Source organism: Chionomys nivalis, chromosome 3, assembly GCF_950005125.1.
Source record: "Chionomys nivalis chromosome 3, mChiNiv1.1, whole genome shotgun sequence".
Classification (NCBI taxonomy): Eukaryota; Metazoa; Chordata; class Mammalia; order Rodentia; family Cricetidae; genus Chionomys; species Chionomys nivalis.
The window spans coordinates 110,039,831-110,062,886 of NC_080088.1; the positions used below are offsets into that span (position 1 = coordinate 110,039,831).

Sequence of the window (23,056 nt, forward strand, 5' to 3'; positions counted from 1 at the left end):
TTCATTCCATCTCCAGTACCAGTTCCAGGGTGCCAGGTCAGCCAGTCGCCTGCTTCTGTCTCCATGGGCACTGCACACTGTACACAGACACACACTCGGGCAAACACTCAGACTGTGTTTTGTTTTAAGATAGGTTCTCTCTATGTGGCCCTGGCTCTCCTGGAGGTCACTATGTAGACCAGGCTGGCCTCCAATTCAGAGAACCTCCCTCCTGTCTGTGCTGGGATTAAAGGTTTGTATACCACACCCAGCTCATGTGCTTTTTATTTTTTTATTTTTATTATTTTTTTTTTTTCGAGACAGGGTTTCTCTGTGGTTTTGGAGCCTGTCCTGGAACTAGCTCTTGTAGACCAGGCTGGTCTCGAACTCACAGAGATTTGCCTGCCTCTGCCTCCCGAGTGCTGGGATTAAAGGCGTCATGTGCTTTTTAAAAGGAAAATCTTAACTTTATAAAAAGAAGCATTAATTTTGTATCAGGGTATTGAATTTTGATATTAAAAATTTAACATTTATATTACAATAAACTTAGTTATAGCTTTATCTAATTTTTAGTCTTCAGCATACATTAATCTCCAATCATTATTTTTATCCATTTTGAACCCATCTTTATATTACCTTATAAAGTACTTTTGCCTTCAAAATCATTTTTCTTTATCCTCCCTTTGACTAAAAAGAAATAAATTTCATACCCATGGCTTTTATCACTTAAACTTTGACAGTTTTATTTTCACATTGTTTCTTAAACAAAATTGTTGGGTGCTGATTCTCACCATGTAGACCACGCTGGCCTTTGACTCATAGACCGCCTGCCTTTGCCTCCTGAGTGCTGGGATTAAAGGTGTGTGCCACCACCCCTGAATAGAAAACATTTTTTTTTAATTTTATGTGCATTGGTCTTTTCCCTGCATATATGTCTGTGTGAGGAGTCACAGACAGTTGTGAGCTGCCGTGTGGGTGCTGGGAATTGAACCCAGGTCTCTGGAAGAGCAGCCAGTGCTCTCAACTTCTAACCCATCTCTACAGCCCATAGAAAATATTTTTTAATGAGAAAATTTTAATGAAAACCTGGAGGCTGTATATAAAACAGAAAAATATGTAGTGTATCTAACAGTTATAAATAGTTTGCTTTTGGGGGGCTGGAAGATGGCTCAGAGGTTAAGAACACTGAATGCTCTTCCAGAGGCCCTGAGTTCAATTCCCAGCAACCACACGTTGACTCAAACCATCCATAATGAGATCTGGTGCCCTCTTCTGCCGTGCAGACAGAACACTGTGTAGATAATAGATAAATAAATCTTCTAAAAAGGAAAAAAAAATAGTCTGCTTTTCCCTCATTGTAAGTATGCTAATATTTTGTCTTTAAAAATAAAACATGAATAATGTTCATTATAAACTCCTATATGTCTTTGTAAGCCTTATAGGTTTGTTTTTTTTTTGTTTTTTTGGAGAGGGGCGTTCGAGACAGGTCTGCCTGTGTAGCTCTGGCTGTCCTGGAACTAGCATTTGTAGACCAGGCTGGCCTCGAACTCACAGAGATCCGCCTGCCTCTGCCTCCCGAGTGCTGGGATTAAAGGCATGCATCACCACCGCCCAGTACAGCTTCTTTTTTTCATTACCTTTTTCCCCTTCAAATGTCTAACACTTGATCAGGATAAGGACCGTGAAAACCCTGATCACTTGTCTAGAGGCAGGGGTAGCCCACTGCTGTAAGTGCTGCACAGTACAAAGTACAGATGAGCCATCTTCCCAGTCTCTGGCAGTTAGCCCCAAGGGAAGCTGCACTCTGGAGTAGGACAGCCGGCTCTGAAAATGAATTTATGCCGGAACTGAAGCAGAACTGTATAATCATGTAGACCTTATTTTTTTTTATTATTTAATTTTAATTTTAAAGCTCAAAAACTCTAGAGCCATCAGCTGCCTCCATTTGTTTTTCCTGGGGTCACATTGATTAAATGTTGCTTTATCCTTTGTCATTTAATTGACGTTTTGAACATGCACCCAGGTTTTCTTAGCCAGTCGGAGTTGGGTTTGTTCTTTTTCCCCTTAAAATTTTAGTATTACATGAACCAAAAGGAAGCTGGGGGTGGAGAGCTGAACGCCTGGCCACCCTGCCAAGAGGACCTAGGTTTAATTCCCAGCACCTGCATGGAGGTTCACAACCTCCTGTAACTCCAGTTCCAGGGATCCAACACTTCCTTCTGGTCTCTGAGGGTACCAGATACACATGTGGTACAAATATATACATGCAGTCAAAACATTCATACACATATTTTTAAATTAAAAAATGAAGCTGGTCCAGTGTCACATCTTCAGTTTACGTGAGGACTTATGTGTCTGTCGGGGCTTTTAATGCATCACCAAAATACCCGCTTTTAGGAATCTGTACATTTGTCTCTTAACTATGCATGCCAAAAATAAATTAGCACACAATAAAAATTTTGTTTTACACAAACATATGAAAACAATTCACACACATACATGACACAATTACATGAAAATCACACAATTACACAAAGTGTGTGCACCCACTTTAAAAAGGTTGGGATGGCTCAGTGGTTAAGAGTGTGTTGCTCTTACAGAGGATGAGAGCTTGGTTTCCAGCACCCACATCAGAGCTCACAACCACCTGTAACTCCAGCTCCAGGGAATCTGATGCTGTCCTCTGGACTTCATATATATGACTTAAAAAAAACTTAACCAGGTGATGGTGGCACAGGCAGATCTCTGTGAGTCAAGGCCATCCTGGTCTGCCGAGCAAGTTCAATAACAGGCACTAAAGCTACGCAGAGAAACCCTGTCTCGAAAAAAAACAAACAAAAATAAAGAAACAAAACTTAAAAATTGGGTTGTGATGGGACATGCCTTTAATTAACCCCAGGAGGCAGGAAGATCTCTGGGTTCAAGGCCAGCCTGCTCAACAGCGTGAGTTCCAGAACAGCCACAGCTACACAGAGAAACCCTGCCCCTCCCCCTGCCAATAAAATAAAATAGTGAGGTGTGAGAAAGACTTAGCGCATAAACATGAGCAGTTTGGCCCTGGACACATAATATGACTCCTTCCTCTTTTAAGAGCTTCAGTAGCTGAGGGGGAAGAGCTGCCTCACTGATGAAAGTGTGTATATCTAAGAGAAAGGAAAAATAGTTTGGGCATCAGGCTCTGGCCTGTGGCAGTTGAACACAGTCCATGCCTGGGACCGGCCGTGGCCACACAGGCCTGGCTACAGCTGGTTACCAAGCCTTGCTCCCCACTGCTCAGGTGGCTGTTTCTCCCTTGGATCCTTCTGTGCAGTGTGAAGTTTAAACACAGACAGCAGCTGGGGCTTTGTTTCTCCCTTGCACACAGGGGACTTAGGAAATACTAAGTGGGTCTCTGGCCAGAAGAAAACAGTGAAGGAGTCCAAGGTAAGGGCAAGGCAGGGCGGCTGGCAGCCACAGGCAGGGGCACTCAGCAGTGCTTCGAGGTGGAGCTCAGCAGCGAAGGCAGAGCCAAGCCCCTGGGGCCCAAGGAGTCCCCTGAGCCTTAGGGACCTCAGCTCAGACCAAACAGGTCTGTGGCTTCAACCAAAAGGAACCTTAGGATGGGCTGGTAGAATAAGGATTTTAACGTAGGCTTAAACACAGAGGTTAAAGAAAGCTGCCCAAGGAGAAACTGAAAGACACACCCCAGTGTCTTCACCAGGATAAAGTGGCCTTCACAAGTAGGAATTTTAATACAACGGGATTCTCCTCTCTCTAGCTTTTATCTTTAAAACAAGCCATAATGTTTTCCTTTGATAAAGGAATTCGCTCTGTTAAACAGTGGAGGTTAGGGCTGGAGAGATGGCTCAGAGGTTAAGAGCAGTGCCTGCTCTACTAAAGTCCTGAGATCAGTTCCCAGCAACCACATGGTGGCTCACAACCATCTGTAATGGGGTCTGGTGCCCTCTTCTGGCCTGCAGGCATACACACAGACAGAATATTGTATACATAATAAATAAATAAATAAATAAATAAATAAATAAATAAATAAATAAATAAGAGTGGAGGTTAGCCTCAGGATTTAGCTTTAGTTCTTATAACGTCAAGATTTTAAAAAGGTTTACTCAAATTACTAATTTTATTTTTATGTGTGTGTTTGACCTTCGTGTATATATGTGTACCACGTGCATGCCTAGTACTCACAGAGGTCAGAAGAGGGCATCACATCCCTAGGAACTAAAGTCATAGATGGTTGTGAACCCCACATGGGTGCTAGGAATCAAACTCTGGTCCCTGCAGAAGCAATAAATGCTCTTAATCACTAAGCCATCTCTCCAGCCCCCTACAATTGATTTTTAATGTATCCTCTTAACTCACTTGTAAAATTACTAATTTTTGTAAGTTACCACTTTTCTAATTTCTTTACCTTTATGAAATGATTTTGTGTTCCAAGTAAAGCAGGCTGCCCCTTCAGGATTACCAAGTTTGGAATGGCAGATGTTCCCCTCGAGGGCGTCATGAAGCTGAGTTGAATGGGCTTGATCACCTGTATTTTCAGTACTTTCAAGTTCAGGTCTGACACACAGAGCATCACACCACACATGCTGTATCCTCAGACACGACTCTTATTTTGGGAAGCTTTTCCCAGTTTTTCTTTCTTCTGAAAAATTGCAAGACCCAGAGTGGTGGTGCACACCTTTAATCCTAGCACTCAGGAGGCAGAGGCAGGTGGATCTCTGAGTTCAAGGCCAGCCTGGTCTACAGACTGAGTTCCAGGACGGCCAGGCTACACAGAGAAAGCCTGTTTCAAAAAACAAGAACTATTTGCAAGCCCCTCTCAGCTAGCTAGGAAGCACAGTGTTGTTTAGGCCAGGGTATGTGCCGCTTTGGGGACAGACTGCTCACTCTCACCTGAGACCTTCCTTTCTACTGGCTCTGGAGTTAAACCCGAACATGTCCATAAATGTGAGAGTCGAGACCCTGGGTGGATGGTGTGTCTCTCCAACTGGGCCAGCCATGACCCTCCTGACCCAGACATGGGATATGGCTGGAGGAACAAGCGTCTTTTTCCTTTATTACTGGGGGCTGAGAAAAGACCTCAGCTAAGGGCAGCAAGGCTGAGGGAAGCAGAAGCCACAGAAGAGAACTGGGTGCTTGAGGAGAGTCAGGGGGCAAAGTCAAATGGCAACATGTCAAAGTATTACAAAGAAACCAAAGCCCTCAGATGCCTAAATGTGAACAAAAAACCGAAAACAAGTGGGCCCACTATCAGTGAACCAAACCCGTACCTAGACCAAAATGCCCCACAGCAAATAAAACCAACGCCATCACACACCCTAAGAAGCACAGTCATCTGCCACAGGAGCTTGGATAACCAGCCCAGACCAACAAATGCCATGGGCCCAAGCAAGGGAGGCCTGAGAGCACCCCAGAAGGACCGCACCCATACACTCGAGATAAAATGCCAGATGACTTAGACTCAGTGGGTCCCTACCGGTACCTCGCTACCAACTCCTCTAGTGAAAAGTGGATGGTTCTTGGATCCCACACTGGGTAGCATAAACATGACTCTCACCTCACAGGGAGTTACTGTATCCTGGAGCCAATATGAGGGACCTCAGCCTGGGCACATAGATCATCCCAAATTTCATGTTCCAACATAGAAGCCATTTCATGAAGTTTTTATAGTAACAGAACAGAGTCATAAGTCCGAACACTTTCAAACGCATCAGCGGAAACATCAGAGAGACAGGTTATAGCCAAGAGGAGAGATCTCAGCTTCTCTGATTGTCAGGATATTAGATCTGACACAGAGGTGGGCAAGGGATGGCAGTTTAGCCCAAGACAAGCTGTAATCCGCTCTGGGCTGGCAGGATACCCGCCCCCAGCACTGCAGCTCTGTCCAGACAGACAGCCTTTCCGCAGTCAGTGGCCATGTCCTTGGTGCTGGTTAGTTGCCCCTGCCCATCCTGCCAAGGGCCAGTTAGCCCTTTACACAGATGGTGGCTGGCCTGGTCCCAGGCGCCATGCTCTGCCCTAGACACTGGAGCTACAGAGATACGCAGACAAGACCTCTGTCCTCATGGCATTCCAGTCTCGTGGGACAGACAGGTCACAAACAAGTCCCTATAGCCTGTGCTCCAGAGAACTGTCAATCTTCTATGTTGGTAAAGGGATGGGCAACTGTTGTCCAGCATACACACATCTGGGTTTTCAGTAAATCCTTGAAGCAGCTGAGCTCCCTTTGCCTAGTGCAGAGATAACAGGCACTTAAAGGGACAGCAAGGGAGGGAGGAAGAGACAGAACTGGTACAGCATAGCAGAGGCTCAGTATGGGCATACAGCATGTCCTGTGTCCAGTAGTGATGGAGGTTGTGATTGTGACTTCCCTCAGAGGATAGTGACAGGACTCATCCATCTCTGTGCTTGTGTTCTAGAACAATGGCTCTCGGGTCCTTGAGAGACAGTAGGTTGTAGGAGCTAAACGCATATCGCAGAGCAACAGAGGGCACACATGTTGAGTCCTAGTTAGTAAATGCGGAGGGGAGTGGGGGCAGGGGCCTGTGGCAGGTACTGACTCAGATGGGAAATGCATACACCAATGCTGGGCATTTTCAGGAAGGCACCCAAGGGTCATTGTGCATCTAGGAGCACTGTAGCACCATGGGGATTACATGGAGTCATCATGTGCTCTCTGGTGCTCACTGTGAGGACCAGGCTAAGACCTGAGAGCCAAGGAGCCACCCTGGGGAGTTCTGAGGGGCAAGGGCAGCAGGGTGTTCAAAGCCCCAGGTCAGTGGAGGGGGGGATAGGGAGAAGGTAGGAGGTGATGACGAGGCAGGACTCACTATGAAGCTTATCAACGAATGCCCACAGGTTGTCCTGATTCCACACATTTCCATGTTCATGTGACACAGTGTGCCTCCGTGTGTGTGAGGGGAGTGGGTAGCACCAGCAGGAAAGCTGGAGTCCTACAGCGGGAAGTGAGGGGAAGAAATGGACAGATGCTGTGGCTTCAGGGCTGCTCAGGGCCTGCTCTTCCTGGCTTGGGCCTTGGGGCTGACGGGTATCAGGTCCTCCAGGCACCCCCTTATTTAGGCTCGGGCCTTGGGGCTGACGGTTACCATCTCTGGTCCTCCAGGCGCCCCCTTATTTAGGCTTGGGCCTTGGGGCTGACGGGTACTATCTCTGGTCCTCCAGGCACCCCCTTATTTAGCACCTGGGCTATCTGAACTAGAGACTCGGGGGTTGGGTTCTATCTTGGCCCTCATTTTACGGCCCAAGAACTGAATGTCAGGTGGCAGCAGTGGGCAGAGCAGCGTGTGCAATGCCATGCAGCCCCTGAACCTCTCTGTCCCTTTCCTTGCAGATCCAGCAGGCCATCCACGGCAACCTGCAGAGACACACGGTGCTGATCATTGCACACCGGCTGAGCACCGTGGAGCGAGCGCACCTCATCGTGGTGCTAGACAAGGGCCGTGTGGTGCAGCAGGGCACGCACCAGCAGCTGCTGGCACAGGGCGGCCTCTATGCCAAGCTGGTGCAACGCCAGATGCTGGGACTTGAGCACCACTCGGACTACACAGCTGGCCACAACGAGCCGCCCAGCAACGGCGAGCACAAGGCCTGACAGCCTGGCTGGCCGGACACTGGGCCCCGGCTGCAGCACTGGAGGCGACCTGCCAAGCCCCACTCTTGCTTCCTGCATCTTGCCTCCTTCCACCTGCTCCCCAGGCCCCCACTGGCTGCCATGGGCAACCCTCTTTTACCGTCTCCCTTCTTGGCCCCTCCAGGCCTGCCAAGGTAGAGCAGCCTTTTTAAACCAAGTCACCAGGGTGTTTACTGCTCCCTTCAACGCGCTCCAGTCAACTAGATTTCAAAACCACTTTTCTTTTTGGGACTGGCAGTGAGGAAGCTCACTAAGCTGTCCTCAAGACTTCTGAGCCAGGAGTGCACGGCCCTTCCTAACCACCTGGAGGCCAGCTGGGAGAGAACTAAGCAGCCTCCTCTGCCCCTGTCCCCTAGGGGGACTCACGGGTTGGCCTTCTGTCCTTCCAGCCTCCCTGCTCTGAGTCAGGCCAGGGGTGGGCAGAAGAGTGGGAGGGGACTGACTGCCCACTAACCCCTGCCAATCAAAGCCAGTCTCACTGTGAACCACCAGGAACCTCAGAGGAGGGGCTGGTCAGGCCTGGCGGGCCTTGGGGTGCCCCCAGCCCCATCTCCAGCACTTGAGCCCTTCATCCTTGCCCCTGGCTGGCACCCTCCCCTCATGTCCACCCTGCTATTCTGCGGAGGACCCCTGTTTATGAGATAAGTTCTCTGATTGGGAGAGGGACCGAGGTAATGCCCAGGGTCTGGCCTTGTCCTGGTTTTGAGGTTTGGGGAGAACTGGGTCAATAAAGTGTACACTACCTCTGACCTCTACCCCGGGAGGCTTCCCTTGGATCTGGCTCTCTCTGGGCCCTGCGCAGTGCAGACATGCAGGAGCAATTCGGGGTGCGTCTTGGAGCCCCAGTCTGTGCTCTTCACAGCCCTACGAATGGAGCAGACGTGTGTCAGCTTTCTCCATGGGGCCGGTGCAGTCAAGTTGATAGTCCCCAAATGCCAGGGACCCCCGTGCTTCCATGACAGCCAAAGCCAGCCGACACCACCTGTTTCTGTCCATCAAGGTGTCCCACACCCACCCATTCTGAGGTAGAGAACACGCACTGTCTAGGGATCTTGATCCAGTTAACGAATTAAAAGTTAGGACCTGTTTACCCCAAATTTGTGGACCAATCGGCCTCCCTGTCTTTGTTCAAGCTGACCAACCCTTAATTAGGGGATAAAGACCCCACCTTGAGCTGAGCAGGCTGGTCCACTGGCGGGGGCCACTCGCAGGCGAGGAAGCCTGCCCTTTTGTATCAGGTGACGGGGGAGAGGCCAGCCGGATCAGCATCTTGCCATCTTTAGTACCCATAGTCACGGCCCCTAGCCCATCTGTCTGCCCCCCAGGGGATCTAATTTCTAGTTCCTCAACACTGCACTGTGGGGAGAGAGGCCTGGGCCTAGGAAGGACCTGTGACTAATTCAGCTCTGACTTTAAGACAGGGTCTCTTTATGTTGAGCCGACCTTGAACTCATGACCTCTGGGGTCACAGGTGAGTGTTGCTATGCCCGTGAGGCTAATCTGATGGAGGCAGTTCTTCAGCTGAGACCCCTCTTCTCAGGTGTGTCTAGGTTGTGTCCTGTTGACGAGCACTAGCCAGCACAGGTGCTGTCCGGAGCCTTGTTTTGCCTATGTTTATCTATGGTGACTATTTTGTAGATCCTTAATATTGTAAAGACCCAACAAGATACATAGATGAGCTAAACTGGCCCAGAGGAAAGCTAGGATTGCTGAGGTGCCCATTCATTCAGTGTCGCCTTTCTGGGCCTCAAGTTTCCCCATCTATAAAAGGGGGATGCATTACAAGAACTTCCTGCCTCTCTGCTCTTACCGGGGGCTCTGGGGTGGACGTAGGGCATTTGTTCCTCTCGTTGCTGTGACAAATGCAGAAGAAATGTACAATCTCGTGGTGTGGGAAACCATAATTCTAAAGCAGGGCATCTTGGGGCCCTTACAAATTCTGGTGACTCCTGAGTTCTTCAGCTAGTGGTCCCATCACCGCAGACTCAGCCTCTGTCATCTCCAGCCTTTGAAAGTCCTTGGTATCTGGGGTCTCCCTGTGCTTTTATCAGAACCTGACGTTGCACTGAGGTGGCCTGGGTTATTCAGGGTGAGCTTATCTTGAGGGCCTTGGCATAGTCATGTCTGCCAGACCTTTCCTCCAACTAGGCCATTCTCAGGGCCCAGGTACTTGGCATGGATATTTTTGGATATCCACACAGCTTACCACAAAGGGAAACCTTTAGCCTGGGTCGTGTCAACCTCAGAACACATCTGGTTTGTAGAACTGCTGGTTTGTATTGGGTTGGTCTTCAGATGATTCCAGATTAAGCTGGAAATACCAACTGTAGAGTGGAGGCCAGGGCCTCTGTCCTCCCTGCCCCCCCCCCCTCTCCCGCCGACTGAGGATAATGCATCAGGGTTGAAAAGAAAGCCTCCTCAGGATAGGCAAATCATAAATCTCAAAGCTGCCTGGTGGATGATAAAAGATAAGCCAGCCTTTTGGAGAGCAGCCATTTCAGAGAAAGGTAAGCCCAACGTACCAAGAGAAGCATGCTTCATCTCTGGCTAACCTGAAGGAAGAGAAAGGGGCGGCTCTGCCTCCCGGAGCAGTTCCTCCTGAGGACGCGGTCAGCTGCTTCGTCACACATTGGCTCCAGCTGTCTCCCATTAGCAGGCGCCATGACCCACATCTGGAGGGGTCTTTAGCCACGGCTCAGGAACTGCAGCCTCAGTATTAGATCCCCTACTCCCCCAAGTCCCTGCAGCTTCCAGATGAAGGAGCGAGCAGCTGCCACAGGGCTCTGGTGTGGGCAGGCACCTCTGCCCCCCCACCCCAGCAGCTGTGGGTCCAGGACGCTAACCTCGTCTGGGTCAGGTGGTCAGCTCCAGCACCCCAGTTTATAAAACCAAGCCTGGAAGTGAGGCCTTTGCCAGTGAAAGAACTTTCTAGAGTCAGCTAGCTCCTCTTTAAGGGATAGCTATGAATTTAGAAATAAGTGTTTGATTTTGGATGCAATTTAAACTCACAGAAATGCCACAGCAACAGTTCAGAATCTTTACACAGCTTCGTGGTCCCCCACACATGACAGGTTTGTCTATCCCACTGGGAACAACACATATTCTCACGGTCACTGAAATTCCAAGCTTTTTTGTGCTTTATCAATTTTACCACCAATGTCTTTCTGTTCCTGGGTTCAGACCAGGGTGCTAAGAAACATCTAGTGATATTTCACAGTTTAAGGGAATAAAATTGTATAAAACTGTATAAAATTCATTACAGCGGTGGCTTAGCCACCACGGTCTCATTCCGGGATATTTTCATTGCCCAAAAGAAACTCTGCCCATGAGTCCACACTCCCTCCTCTCCGGCCCCTCTAGCCACTAATCTCCTGCTCTCAAGCTGCAGGCTGCGGGCATGGCACACAAATCCTACAACAAGGAGCCCTGTGTGCCTGGCTGCTCACTCCCTCAGCTTTGTGTTTCCAATGTTCGTCCATATTGCAGCCTGGGTCAGAACTGTATCCTCCTTATGGCTGAATAACAGCCCATTGTATGCAGACCACATTCTGTGTGTCTATTCACCGCTGATGGACGTCTGGTTGTCTCCACCCTTTGACTATTGTGAACCGTGCTGTTGTGAACATTTGTGTTTTTGTACAGGTCTGTTTACAGTTCTCTTGGGTGTGATGGCATCATAGCGTGACCCTGCTTAACTGCTTGAGGTCCCACCCAACTGTTCTCCATAGCAGCTGCCCCAGTTTACACGCCCAGTCACAAGTAGGGTACGGCGGCTCACAGCAGGATTATTCTGAGTTCAAGGACAGCCTGGATTGCAGTGTGAGACTGTCTCAAAATTTTTAAATAAACAAACAAAGGCAAACAGCAATGCCCAAGGGTTCCAATTTCTCCCTGTCCCCTTAGTGTTTGGTATTTTCTATTACTTGTTTTTTAGTGATATAGGCTGGAAAGACAGGAAAGGTGCTGATGTGGGTTCTGAGGCTCCTCCTCATGTTGAAGCACTGTAACCTCTGAGCCATTTCCCCAGCCTGTTTAGATAGATTTGTTTGTTTGGAGACAGGGCTTCACTACATAGCCCTGGCTATCCTGTAACTTACAATGTAGATCAGGCTGGCCATGGACTCACAGAAATCCACCTGCCTCTGCCTCCTGAGTTCTGAGATTAAAGGGGTATACCACTACACCCAGCTCTAGAGACTGAATCTTACTCTGTAGCCCAGGCTGGCATTGAATTCATAGACCCTCCTGATAACTCAGCCTCCAGAGTGCTGCAATTACTAAAGCCGCCGCACTCGGCAAAAGTTAGCTTTCTGAGCCGGGCGGTGGTGGCGCACGCCTTTAATCCCAGCACTCGGGAGGCAGAGGCAGGCGGATCTCGGTGAGTTCGAGACCAGCCTGGTCTACAAGAGCTAGTTCCAGGACAGGCTCCAAAAACCACAGAGAAACCCTGTCTCGAAAAAAAAAAAAAAAGTTAGCTTTCTGGGGGCTGGAGAGATGGCTCAGAGGTTAAGAGCACTGCCTGCTCTTCCAGAGGTCCTGAATTCAATTCCCAGCAACCACATGGTGGCTCACAACCATCTGGAATGAGATCTGATGCCCTCTTCTGGCACGCAGGCATACATGGAAGGAATGTTGTATACATAATAAATAAATAAATATTTTTAAAAAAGTTAACTTTCTGTAAGGGCTGGTGAGACGGCTCAGCAGGTAAAGGCACTTGCTGCCAAACTGATGAGCTGGGTTTGATGTCTGGAGTCCAATTGAAAGGGGAGAACCAACTCCTGAAAATTGTCTTCTGATTCCCATATGGATGCTGTGACACATACACACGTACATACACACACATATACACATGTACATACACACATATACACACGCATACAACATATACACACACGTACACACACATACACATGTACATACACACACATATACACACGCACACACACATATACACACGTACACACACACATACACACGTACATACATACGCATGCGCGCACGCACACACACACACAATGTAAAAAAGCCTGTTAGGGACTAGAGAGACGAGTCAGTGGTTAATAGCACTGGCCACTCTTCCCGAAGACCTAGGTTTGAATCCCAGCTCCTACATGGTAACTCAAAACTGCCTGTAACTCCAGTTCCTGGGGATCCCAAGCCTCTTCTGGTCTCTGGTAACACTGTATCCTTTTGGTGCACCCACATGTACATAAGGAGCTGAGGCCCAGTAGCTGCAGGTCAGTACCACCAGGCTGCTCCATGTGTAGGGCTTGGAAGGCAGGGGCACAGGCTGGCCTTCATCCAGAAACCACTGGGTCAGGTTTGAGGATGCAGGATGGCATCGGAACTGCTGGGTCACTAAATGCCAGGTGTCCTCGTGGGTTAGAACGTCCTGTCTCAGATGTCCTGCAAGACACCTGGGAAACCCTGAGGAAAAGTCAGGCTGGCCCCAAAGCCTTGTGGGTCGGTGTCAGGACAGCACGTGACTGTTAAAGTGACAGAGTGAGGAGGTAAATTTGACTCCGTGGTTCTCTGGCTGGACCCCAGCACTGCAGGGAAAGGTGCGTTGAGACATTAGAGATGATGATGATGATGATGATGATGATGATGATGATGATGATGATGATAATGAAGTTATTTTTTAAGACAGGGTCTTGCTATGTAGTCCAGACTAGCCTCACCTCCAGAGGGCTGGGGTTCAGCCTTTCCCTGCCTAAGGATGACTGCATTGCAAAGCCTGGGAACCCGTTGTGTGTCTGTCAGTCTGGGTTTGGGAAAGTGCAGGTCAGTCTTCTGGGAACTGGCATTATCTTTCTCAGCGGGAGCATCAGCCACTTGAATACTTACTTCCTGGTTATGCATGCAGCCAGGCACTGACTCCAAAAGAAAGGCACGGTACAGGATGTGCGGTAGAATGTTATCTGGGGAGATGCTGTGATTGGCACGTGTTCCTCTGAGAAACCTGATCCCAGCACCAGGGACACAGAGGGAGGTGATGAGGCCATCAGAGGGCCCATCAAAGCACCTCTGGCCCTCTCTTGCTCTTGCCACGTGGCATTTTCTACCAAGCAAGAGACCTGTGCCTCAGTCTCTGGGACCACAACACACAAACACATTTCAGTTCATGATAAACTGTGTGATGTGTGTCCTGTGTGAAGGTGCCTGCCTGAACTCTCGCAGCACTTGGGAGGTGGAGACAGGAGGATCAATAGTTCAAGGTCATGCTTGGCTATGTAGTGAATTTGAGACCAGCGCAGGCTGAGATCCTATCTCAAATACTGAACAACAGTAGCGTAGGGAGTGCACATCCATAGTGGGCTGTGTCTCTGAGGTTTGCAGACAGAGCATGAAGGTGTCATACAATCAATTACGTATTTCACTAAGAGTGAAAATAAGGGACCGGAGAGATGGTTTGGTGGAAGAGCACAGATTGCTCTTGCAGAGGACCCGAGATCCCAGCACCCGTATGGGGTGATTTACAGGCTTATAACCACTGATAGCTCCGGCTCCAAGGGAAGACACTCATGCTCAAACCCACAAGACACACACACACACACAAACACACACACATATATATACCTAATTTAAAAGAGGAGTGGGCTGGAGAGGTGGATCGGCATTTAAGGGTGCTAGTGGATCTTGCAGAGGACCCAGGGTTGGTTCCCCACACCCACAGGACAGCTCACAACCATCTGTAGCTCCAGTTCTTGAGGATCTGGTGCCCCATTCTGACCTCTGTGGACGCTAGGTATTCATGTAGTAATAATACATACACACATGAAAAACACTTATACAGGGGTTGGAGAGATGGCTCAGCGGTTAAGAGCATTGCCTGCTCTTCCAAAGGTCCCAAGTTCAATTCCCAGCAACCACATGGTGGCTCACAACCATCTGTAATGAGGTCTGGTGCCCTCTTCTGGCCTGTAGGCATACACACAGACAGAACATTGTATACATAATAAATAAATAAATATTTAAAAAAAAAAAAGAAAAACACTTATACACATAACATAAAATAAATACATTTTGTATTAAAATAAGATTGCTCAGTGAGTAAAAGCCGACCCGACTATGCTTAGTGACCTAAGTTAGTCCCCAGGATCTTGTACATGGTGACAGGAAAGAAATGACCCCCTGCCAGTGGTCCTCTGACCTCCACACGGTGCTGCCGCACATGCACAGAAATAAACAAACAGACCAACGGTTTGTAAAAACATCAAAGACCTCCACCACCTCGGAGGCTGAGGCAGGAGGCTCAGTAGGCCAGCCTGGGCTTCATAGCCCAACCATGATGAAACCATTCCCGACAGCTGTCCTGGTGCTGGCACATGTCTGCTGTAATGTTCTCGGAAGAGTTTGACTATCCAAATGACCTCTGGACATGGAAGCCAGAGTGCTAAGAACCTGCACCAACCCACCTCAGGAAGACTTTCTGGAAGAGATGGAAATCTGCTGACTGAACAGACATCACTGAGCCCATGGGAGCTGGCCTGCCCCACAGGAAGCTGCACTCCCTCATGTAGTCACCCAGGGAGTCCTGCTTTCCTCTACAATCTCAAACGTGAACCTGGGTTTCTAGGCCATTCCAGGGATGCATGCCAGGATAATCCCAACATTTGGAGGATCATGAGTTGGAGGCCCACATAGCCTGGACTACATAGTAGGACTGTCTCAGAAAACAAATAGTAACAACAAAAAAATTTTGGAGATAAACCAGGCGGTGGTGGCGCATGCCTTTAACCCCAGTACTTGGGAGGCAGAGGCAGGCGGATCTCTGTGAGTTTGAGGCCAGCCTGGTCTACAGTGAGTTCCAGGACAGCCAGGGCTACACAGAGAAACTCTTTGTCTTGGAAAAAAAAATCAAATTGGGGCCAGCACGATGCCTGAGTGAGTGAAGCGGTGGAGAATCAGCCTAGACTGTGCAAGCCCTGAGCTCCGCGCTAGCAGGGAGATATTAATGATGGTAATATAACCGATAACAGTCACTGTGGGTCAGCCGCTCCACACTGAGGACCAGAGATAGCTGTGCTGAGTCACTAGCCAGGAAGCAGAGGCGGAACACTCCCGCCCCTGGGCTCCGGGAGCTTTGGTGGTAAGAGGAGCGGAGGAAGCTGGCCTCTCAAACAGCGGAGTCCTCCAGGGCGGCCCTAACAGCCACCGCGGCAGTCCTCATGTCTCTGTAGCACCTGACTTCTGAGAGACTGAGATCAGCCAGCAAGCCTTTACTGAGTCACCTCTGCGGACCAAACATGCGGCTAGTCCGGGACGTCTCAGCATGAGGACAATGAGCTCCAAAGCAGGAGCCGAGTCCAAAGGGATGCAGGAGAGCAGCTCTACTGAGCTGGGCTTGTCTGAGGAGGTGACATGTGAGTTCCAACCTGAATAGAAGTTTGGTAATTCCTGGAAAAGTAGAACAGCTAGGGGTGCAGCTCGGTGGCAATGCACAGGTCAATGCTGTGCTCCTAGCATCCCCCAGAGAACTCAGAATTACCACGTGACCTAGCAAATTCAAACCTAGACATTTCTCCAAAGGGAAGGGAAACCTCTGCAGAGACACACACAGACATTCCTAATATCTGTCCTGAGAGCTGCAGGGTGAGAGCTCTGTGGAAAGTTCACACCATAACATGGATGGCTTCTAGGTTGTGTGAGGGAGGAAGACACTGGACACGCGAGGCACAGGAAGTCACATATCCTAGGATTTCCTTTGCCGATCTCTCCCGCCCCAAAGGCAGAGGACAGGACCCAGGGCCTTGACCATGCTAGGCAAGTTTTGTTTTGTTTGAGACAGGGTCTCATTATACAGACGGGGCTAGCTGTCTGAACACTGGGATTGTAAGTGTGAGCCGCCACATCCAGCTTTACATATGATTTGGACTTGTTCTCTTCAAAATCTCTTTTGTTTTTGGAGACAAGGTTTCGCTGTCGCTTTGGAGCCTGTGCTGGAACCTATTCGTAGACCAGACTGACTTCAAACTCACAGAGATCCATCTGCCTCTGCCTCCTGAGTGCTGGGATTAAAGCATGTGCCACCACTGTCCAGCTATTCAGAATCTTAAAATCTTTTTTTTAATGTTTTTATATATTTTTTTTTATTATGTATACAATGTTCTGTCTGTGTATGTGCCTGCAGGCCAGAAGAGGGCACCAGACCTCATTCCAGATGGTTGTGAGCCACCATGTGGTTGCTGGGAATTGAACTCAGGACCTTTGGAAGAGCAGGCAATGCTCTTAACCACTGAGCCATCTCTCCAGCCCAGAATCTTAAAATCTTACAGGGGCAGAGAACAAAAGCATGGCTGCCAGGGAAAAAGCAGGAATGAATGTTTAATGGGGACGAGAGGGTTTATTGGATGGTGAGTTTTCTAACCAGAAACCTGTGGCTGCAGGACATGTGGTTACCCTCACAGCAAGGAGTTTCAAGTTTTTTGGGTTTTTTGTTTTGTTTTGTTTTTGTTTTTCGAGACAGGGTTTCTCTGTAGATTTGGAGCCTGTCCTGGAATTAACTCCTGCAGACCAGGCTGTCCTCGAACTCACAGAAATCGGCCTGCCTCTGCCTCCTGAGTGCTGGGATTAAAGGCATGCACCACCACCGCCCGGCAGAGTTTTGAGTTTTAAAATAGCGTGAGGTTTTCATGTCATTAAGAGGGAAAAAGTTAAAAAGGAAAGGGGTGCTAGAGAGATGGCTCAGCAGTTAAGAGAAGTGGCTGCTTTTCAGGAAGACCAGGGTTCAAATCCCAGCATCCACAAGGCAGCTCACGGCTGTCTGTAACTCCAGTTCCAGGGGATCCAACGCCCTCACCCAGACATATAAGCAGGCAAAAGACCAATGCACATAAAAAAAAAACAATATTTTTTAAAAAAGAAAAAGGTGACACTGTCCTAGCTGGCATGTGCCTCTCACCCCAGAGGAAGGAGCCAGAGGCCCGAGGCCAGCAGTAAGCCTACATAACGACAACAGTGAGTTCTTGCCCAGTCAGTGCTACACAGCGAGACTGTCTCAAAAAGAAAAAAGGAAAGAAGTGATGGTGGGGGGGAGCATCTGTCTTGCCCAGAACACTGAGGTCAAAGGTCTTGAGACAGGAGGAAGCTGGGATGTCTGTAGGGCAGGCAATGGCCAGTAGACAGAAGGTGGAGGATGTGAGGGAGGATGGGACAGGGACCTGGGGCCCTCCCAGAGGTGGCTCTGAATACAGGAAGACAGAGGGCATTGGAGGGCTTTGCACAGGGTGCCACACAGACACACCTTCTGGCTCAGTGTGGAGAACACAGTGGGCAGGAGCTGAGGGAGGCCTCTCTTCCTGCTGGGCTGGACCAGGGCTCACCCTAGGCTGTCTATGAGGAAACGTGGCCCGAGGAGAGGGACAGAAGCAGCAATTGTCCGCAGCGCGCACTCAGGAAGTCCTGCTGTTATTTATAACTGACGGGGCCTTGTCAGTTGAAATTGCTTTGAAACATTTTAAGTGATTGTGTAAAGTGGCAGCCAGGGACCTGGGCAGCACCAGCGGCCACACATAAACCCTTCAGGAGTGGCCACACCCCGAAGTGATGAGATTCTGTTAGGTACGCCCTGCTTGAGGCCTTGTCGGCAGAGCTGCCTGGCTCCACTGACCTCTGACACTCAGCTCTCCGGTTTTTCTAGACAAGGCCTAGAACAAGGGAAAGATTTCTCGAAGCAGGAGCCTGGCTTCCCGCTGGTGGCAACAGCACACTTGTGTCCTTGCAGAGCAGGAAGACACCCAGAGGGCATGCAGCACCCTCCTGCAGGCTCCCTTCCCTTTCTCCAGGCGGAGGCTGGGTCTATCAGAGGAGGGGTCCTCCTTCTCACAGGTAGTCAGACCCTAACCCTTTCCTTTCCTCCTGGCTGCTCCTTCTGGCATGTCCACACCTCCACACTCACTGCAGAGGAAAGGAAGCCTCTTGAGAGTCTGTCCTAAACCTGTTTTCCTCCCACACAAGTGCATCTGAGGTAAGGAAGTCCTATGGCAGTTGCTCAGGACGAAAATAATCTCGGCATCTTATCAGACTCCTCCCTTTCTTCAGGCTTCTGGCCGCAGAATTCATCTCGGGCAAGGGATGACTGCGTCAATCATTTCCACTTCCCTAGAGGATCCTGTTTCACCAGGGCCTCTGCCCTACCTAGGCCTGACTCACCAGCTCACCCAAGGACCGGCCATCTCACCCTGGGGCCTTGCTCTCCACACGCAGACTTTCAGGGTTTTTCCACCTGAGACTTTATTGCTCATTCACTGTGTATGTGCGTGTTGATTATGCACCTGTTAGTATGTGTTCACATGTATGCGTGATAAGTCAGAGATGAACTCAGGATGTCTCCCCTGATTCCCTCCACTTTGTTACCTTTTAAATTTATTTTGTGGAAACCCTGTCTCGAAAAACCAAAAAAAAAAAAAAATTTTATTTTGTGGGTGTGCGCACACACTCCCACCCACGCCTGATTGAGGACAATTTTGTGGAATCAAGTCTCTTTTTCCACAGTGAAATCTGGGGACCAAATTCAGGTTGTAAGCCAGCACTCTTTCTTGCTTGCGCTCCGCCGAGCTAGAGTTTAGCAGTTCCTCAGCCAGCTGGCCATTTGTGAGTGTTGGGGAGCAGAACCACTCTTATTTACAGTCAGCTTTCCACCAGACCATCTTCTCAGCCTCTAGACTTTGTTTCTCAGAAACACACAGTGTTAGATGCATGGACGAGATGGAATCTAACTCACAGAGTTCCTATGCGCCCTATTTCCCCTTGACGCCCTGGCACGAACCCAGCGTCCCCCTCTGAGCTGCACCTCCAACTTCCCTATTCTTCACAACTTTTTTTTTTTTTTTTTTGGTATGTTACAATTAAGTTAAGGCTAGAGTTTGGAATTTAGATTTCCTCAGTTTTCCCATTTTTGTCTGTTGTTCTAACACCAGGATACCGCGCTACATTTAGTCCTTATATCTCCTTACATTCCTGCCAGGTGGGTAGGGTCCAAGGTAGCCCAGGTTTGCACTGAACTCACTGAGTAACTAAAGGTAACTTGGATGACCTTGAACTCCTGACCCTCCGGTCTCCGCCTCCTAAACGCTGAGACTACTGCACAGCCCCGCCTGGTTGTCTGTAGTTCCGGGACCCAGGCCAGGACTTCGTGTCTCCCGGTCAAGCACTGTACCCATGAGCTACGTCCTAACGGCTTGTCTCTGAACTGAGACGGGCTCTTATTCTGGTCCTGGCTGGCTTTGAACTCCTGCCACTCCTCCTTCCTTGGTGCTGTGAATGTGGCCAGGTGCCTCCACACCCGGCATCAGACTTACTGTTTTGGATACCCTGAGTTTTGAGGTTTTCAGGGCTTTGGAAGGCGTCCTTCCCTGTGACCTGGCTGATGTTTTTCTCTGGATTCACCCGGGATGGCAGGTTTTAGAAGGAAGAGCCATCTGTCTTATTAAAGGTTTGTACAAATGCCAGCACTCAAAGGCAGGAGGATCATTAATTCAAAAATCATCCTCAAGAACACAGTGAGAAAAAAAACAAAAACAAAAACAAAAAAAGAACACAGTGAGTTTGAGATCAGCCGAGGGTGCACAAGATCCTGTCTCAAAAAAAAAAAAAAAAAAAAAAAAGGGAAAAAAAGCACTTTTTAGCCTTTTCCTGGTGAGGTTCTTCTTCTCACCTCAAACCTTGCTCTTGGAAGAACGTCTGCACAGCCCACACTACGACTGTGAGTCATGCTATTCGCAGGGCTGAAAATCAGGTCCTCCCAGTTCTGATCTGCACCCTCTCCGGCTCCAAGCTTGGCTAGCTTCCTGGGCCTCCTATGCCCTGGCATGGCAACCCCGCGAGACCTCATCCCCCACTTCCCTGTTAGTCATTACCCTCCAGCACACTGCCTTCCTTGTCCCTCCACACCGTCTTGCTTCTGGGTCCACCCCACCTCTCCCTCTGCCCAGAACCACTTCCGCCTCCTGCTCAGTCCACTTGGGTCAGTTTCCGTGTACAATCACTCAGGTTACAGGGTGGGCATCTCTGCTGGAGACTGCCAGAGAACTCACAACTCCTGGGCGTTCTCAACACAGCCAGTTTGTCCATAAGGCATTGGTATTCCACCCACACAACCCCCGGTGCTAAGCCTTGTAAGACAGCACAGCAAAGACGCTTTCAATACAACCAGGCATGCACGGTTATGGCCCCACCAGAGGGCTGTGGGGCTGCCTCCCAGACTCTCTGAAAGGACAAAGGGAGGGCTGGATGTGCTGGTGCACACCTTTAATCCCAGCACTCAGGAGGCAACTCAGAGGTACAGCACTTGCCTAGCACCGGGCTTGATCCTCAACAACGCACAACACACATACGGGGGGTGGGGGGGAGTCACACATCTGAGATTTAAGGCAGGAGGAAGGAGGATTGCTTTGAATCTGAGGTCACCTAGAGTCCACAGCTAGTACCAAGCCAGCCGAAATACAAGATGGGCATGGAGACACACATCTGGAACCCCACCTTTGCAAGGTGAAGGCAGGGGTCAGGATTTCAAAGCTGGCGTTTGCTTCGTTGTCCACATAAGGCCAGTCTGAGGCTACCTGGGAGCCTGTCTCATCCGGATCCGACCATGGGGATTCCACTTTCAAGGCCTTTCCAGAGGCCTGACATCTGCCACCATGGCTGGTTAGCTCCCCATCCTCGCTGTCTCTCAGTGGGACCGCACCCTCGGTCAGGAAGCCCTGGAGCTGCCCTGGAGCCACACTTCACCAGGGCTGCCAGATTGTCTCAGCTGCGTGAAGACTGGATCTGCTTCCTCAGGACTCTGTCTCAGGGACTCGGTGATATTAATGAAAATAGACAAGATGCCGGGTGCCCACATAAGGAAACAAGTGGCATGAACAGAGACAAGCCGCACAAAGCCCAAGACTGAAAATTTCCAGCGCGTCTCTAGGATGATTATGCATTTTGTTTAAAGCCGTGAGTACCCGGCTTGGCTTCTGCTTGCCTTTTGAGACAGGGTTGTATAAAGCCCACCCAGTCCTCAAACTGCGGATGCTGCTACTCCTGCGTCCACCACTGAATGCTGGGATCACAGCTATCGTGTCCAGCTTTATGTGGTACTGGGGTTGGAATCCCGAGCTCTGCACGTTAGGCAAGCACTCTACCAACTGAGCTCCAGCCCCGACCCTAATAAGCCTAATAACAATTGACATACGGCGGGGGGGGGGGGGGGGGAGGGTGCTGGAGAAACAGCTTAGCCTTTAGCCTTTAAGAGTGCTTCCTGCCCTTGAGAGGACCCTGGTTTGGTTCCCAGCACCTCCATGGTGGCTCATAACTGTCAGATTCATTTCCAGGGGGATCTAATGCTGTCCTCTGGCCTCTGTAGGCACCTGTTCTCACACGGACATGTATACATGCAGACAAAACATCCATACACGTAAACAAAACAAAATACAGAAAAACCCAGGGTGGGGAATGAGCTGGCGATGACATGAGAAATTTTGTTCTGTATTGTTGCAAGTTCCAGACAGGCAGACAAATGGAAGAGGCAGCGTGGGGCAGAAGAGAGCTGGTGACGCAGAGCTCAGCCCAGAAAGGCAGCCTCCAGATCCCAGAGTCTCGCTGAATGAGACCGGCCGAGCGCTGGAAGGGTCTTTGACTGTGGGTCCTGTCTCTGCCCTCCCCCTCCAGTGTGGGTATCCGGGCACAAAGCCCCTTCTCTCCCCCAGGCTACACACAGTGGGAACCAGTCCCCATCACAGAGGCCTGTCAGCCTGCTGCCAGCTTCCCCTGCCAGATGTCCCTCACCCACTGTTCAGCCTTTGTTGTCCTGCCTCCGCCTCCCTGGTTATCTGTGGGTTTAAAATAGACAGGCAAGGGAGGAATGTTGCCCAGCTACTCAGCTGCTACTGCCCGGCTTGCAGCCTCAGATCTTCCAAATCCTTCCCCTGCAGCAAGAGGAACCGCTCAACCTGGGTTGGAGCGTTCTCTACTGAATCGAAAGAAACACTTTGAATTTAGAAAAAGCAGTCAAAACTCCACTGTAACTGAGAGATCTAAAAAAGCAGGTTAGAAACGGCTGGTGATGTTCTCATTGTACACACTGTGTCCTCACTACGTGTCAAGGACACACGTCACACTAGGCTGTTAGAGACCAACTGGCCATCACACCTTTTTCTTTAAGAATGTTTTATTTTTACAGTAAAAAAGCCAAGACACTGTCTCACTTTCCAGATGGGAACACCAAATCCAAGCAGCAAAATGAAGAAGACTCATGAATGTAAGCTCAGCACTCTGGAACCTGAGGCAGGAGGACTGCCATGAGTTTGAGGCCAGCCTGATTTACATAGTGTTTCAGGCCAGGCTGAGATACAGTATGGGGCCCTGTCTCAAACCCCAAAGTGAAAATGACAAAGCAAAACCACCACCCACCCATCTACCCACCACACACACACACACACA

At 49.5% G+C, this 23,056-nt stretch overlaps 1 protein-coding gene across 2 annotated transcripts in view; it reads left to right on the plus strand.

The window, feature by feature from the left end:
- The window catches only part of Abcb9 (ATP binding cassette subfamily B member 9), a 33,618-nt gene extending 24,904 nt beyond the window's left edge, over positions 1-8,714 (plus strand). For both annotated transcript variants that reach the window (XM_057766039.1, XM_057766038.1), the window contains exon 12: positions 7,328-8,714. In XM_057766039.1, coding sequence (XP_057622022.1) covers positions 7,328-7,588 — 261 coding nt within the window. In that variant the 3' untranslated portion in view covers positions 7,589-8,714. The remainder of the gene's footprint in view (positions 1-7,327) is intronic.
- Positions 8,715-23,056: the final 14,342 nt, after the last annotated feature.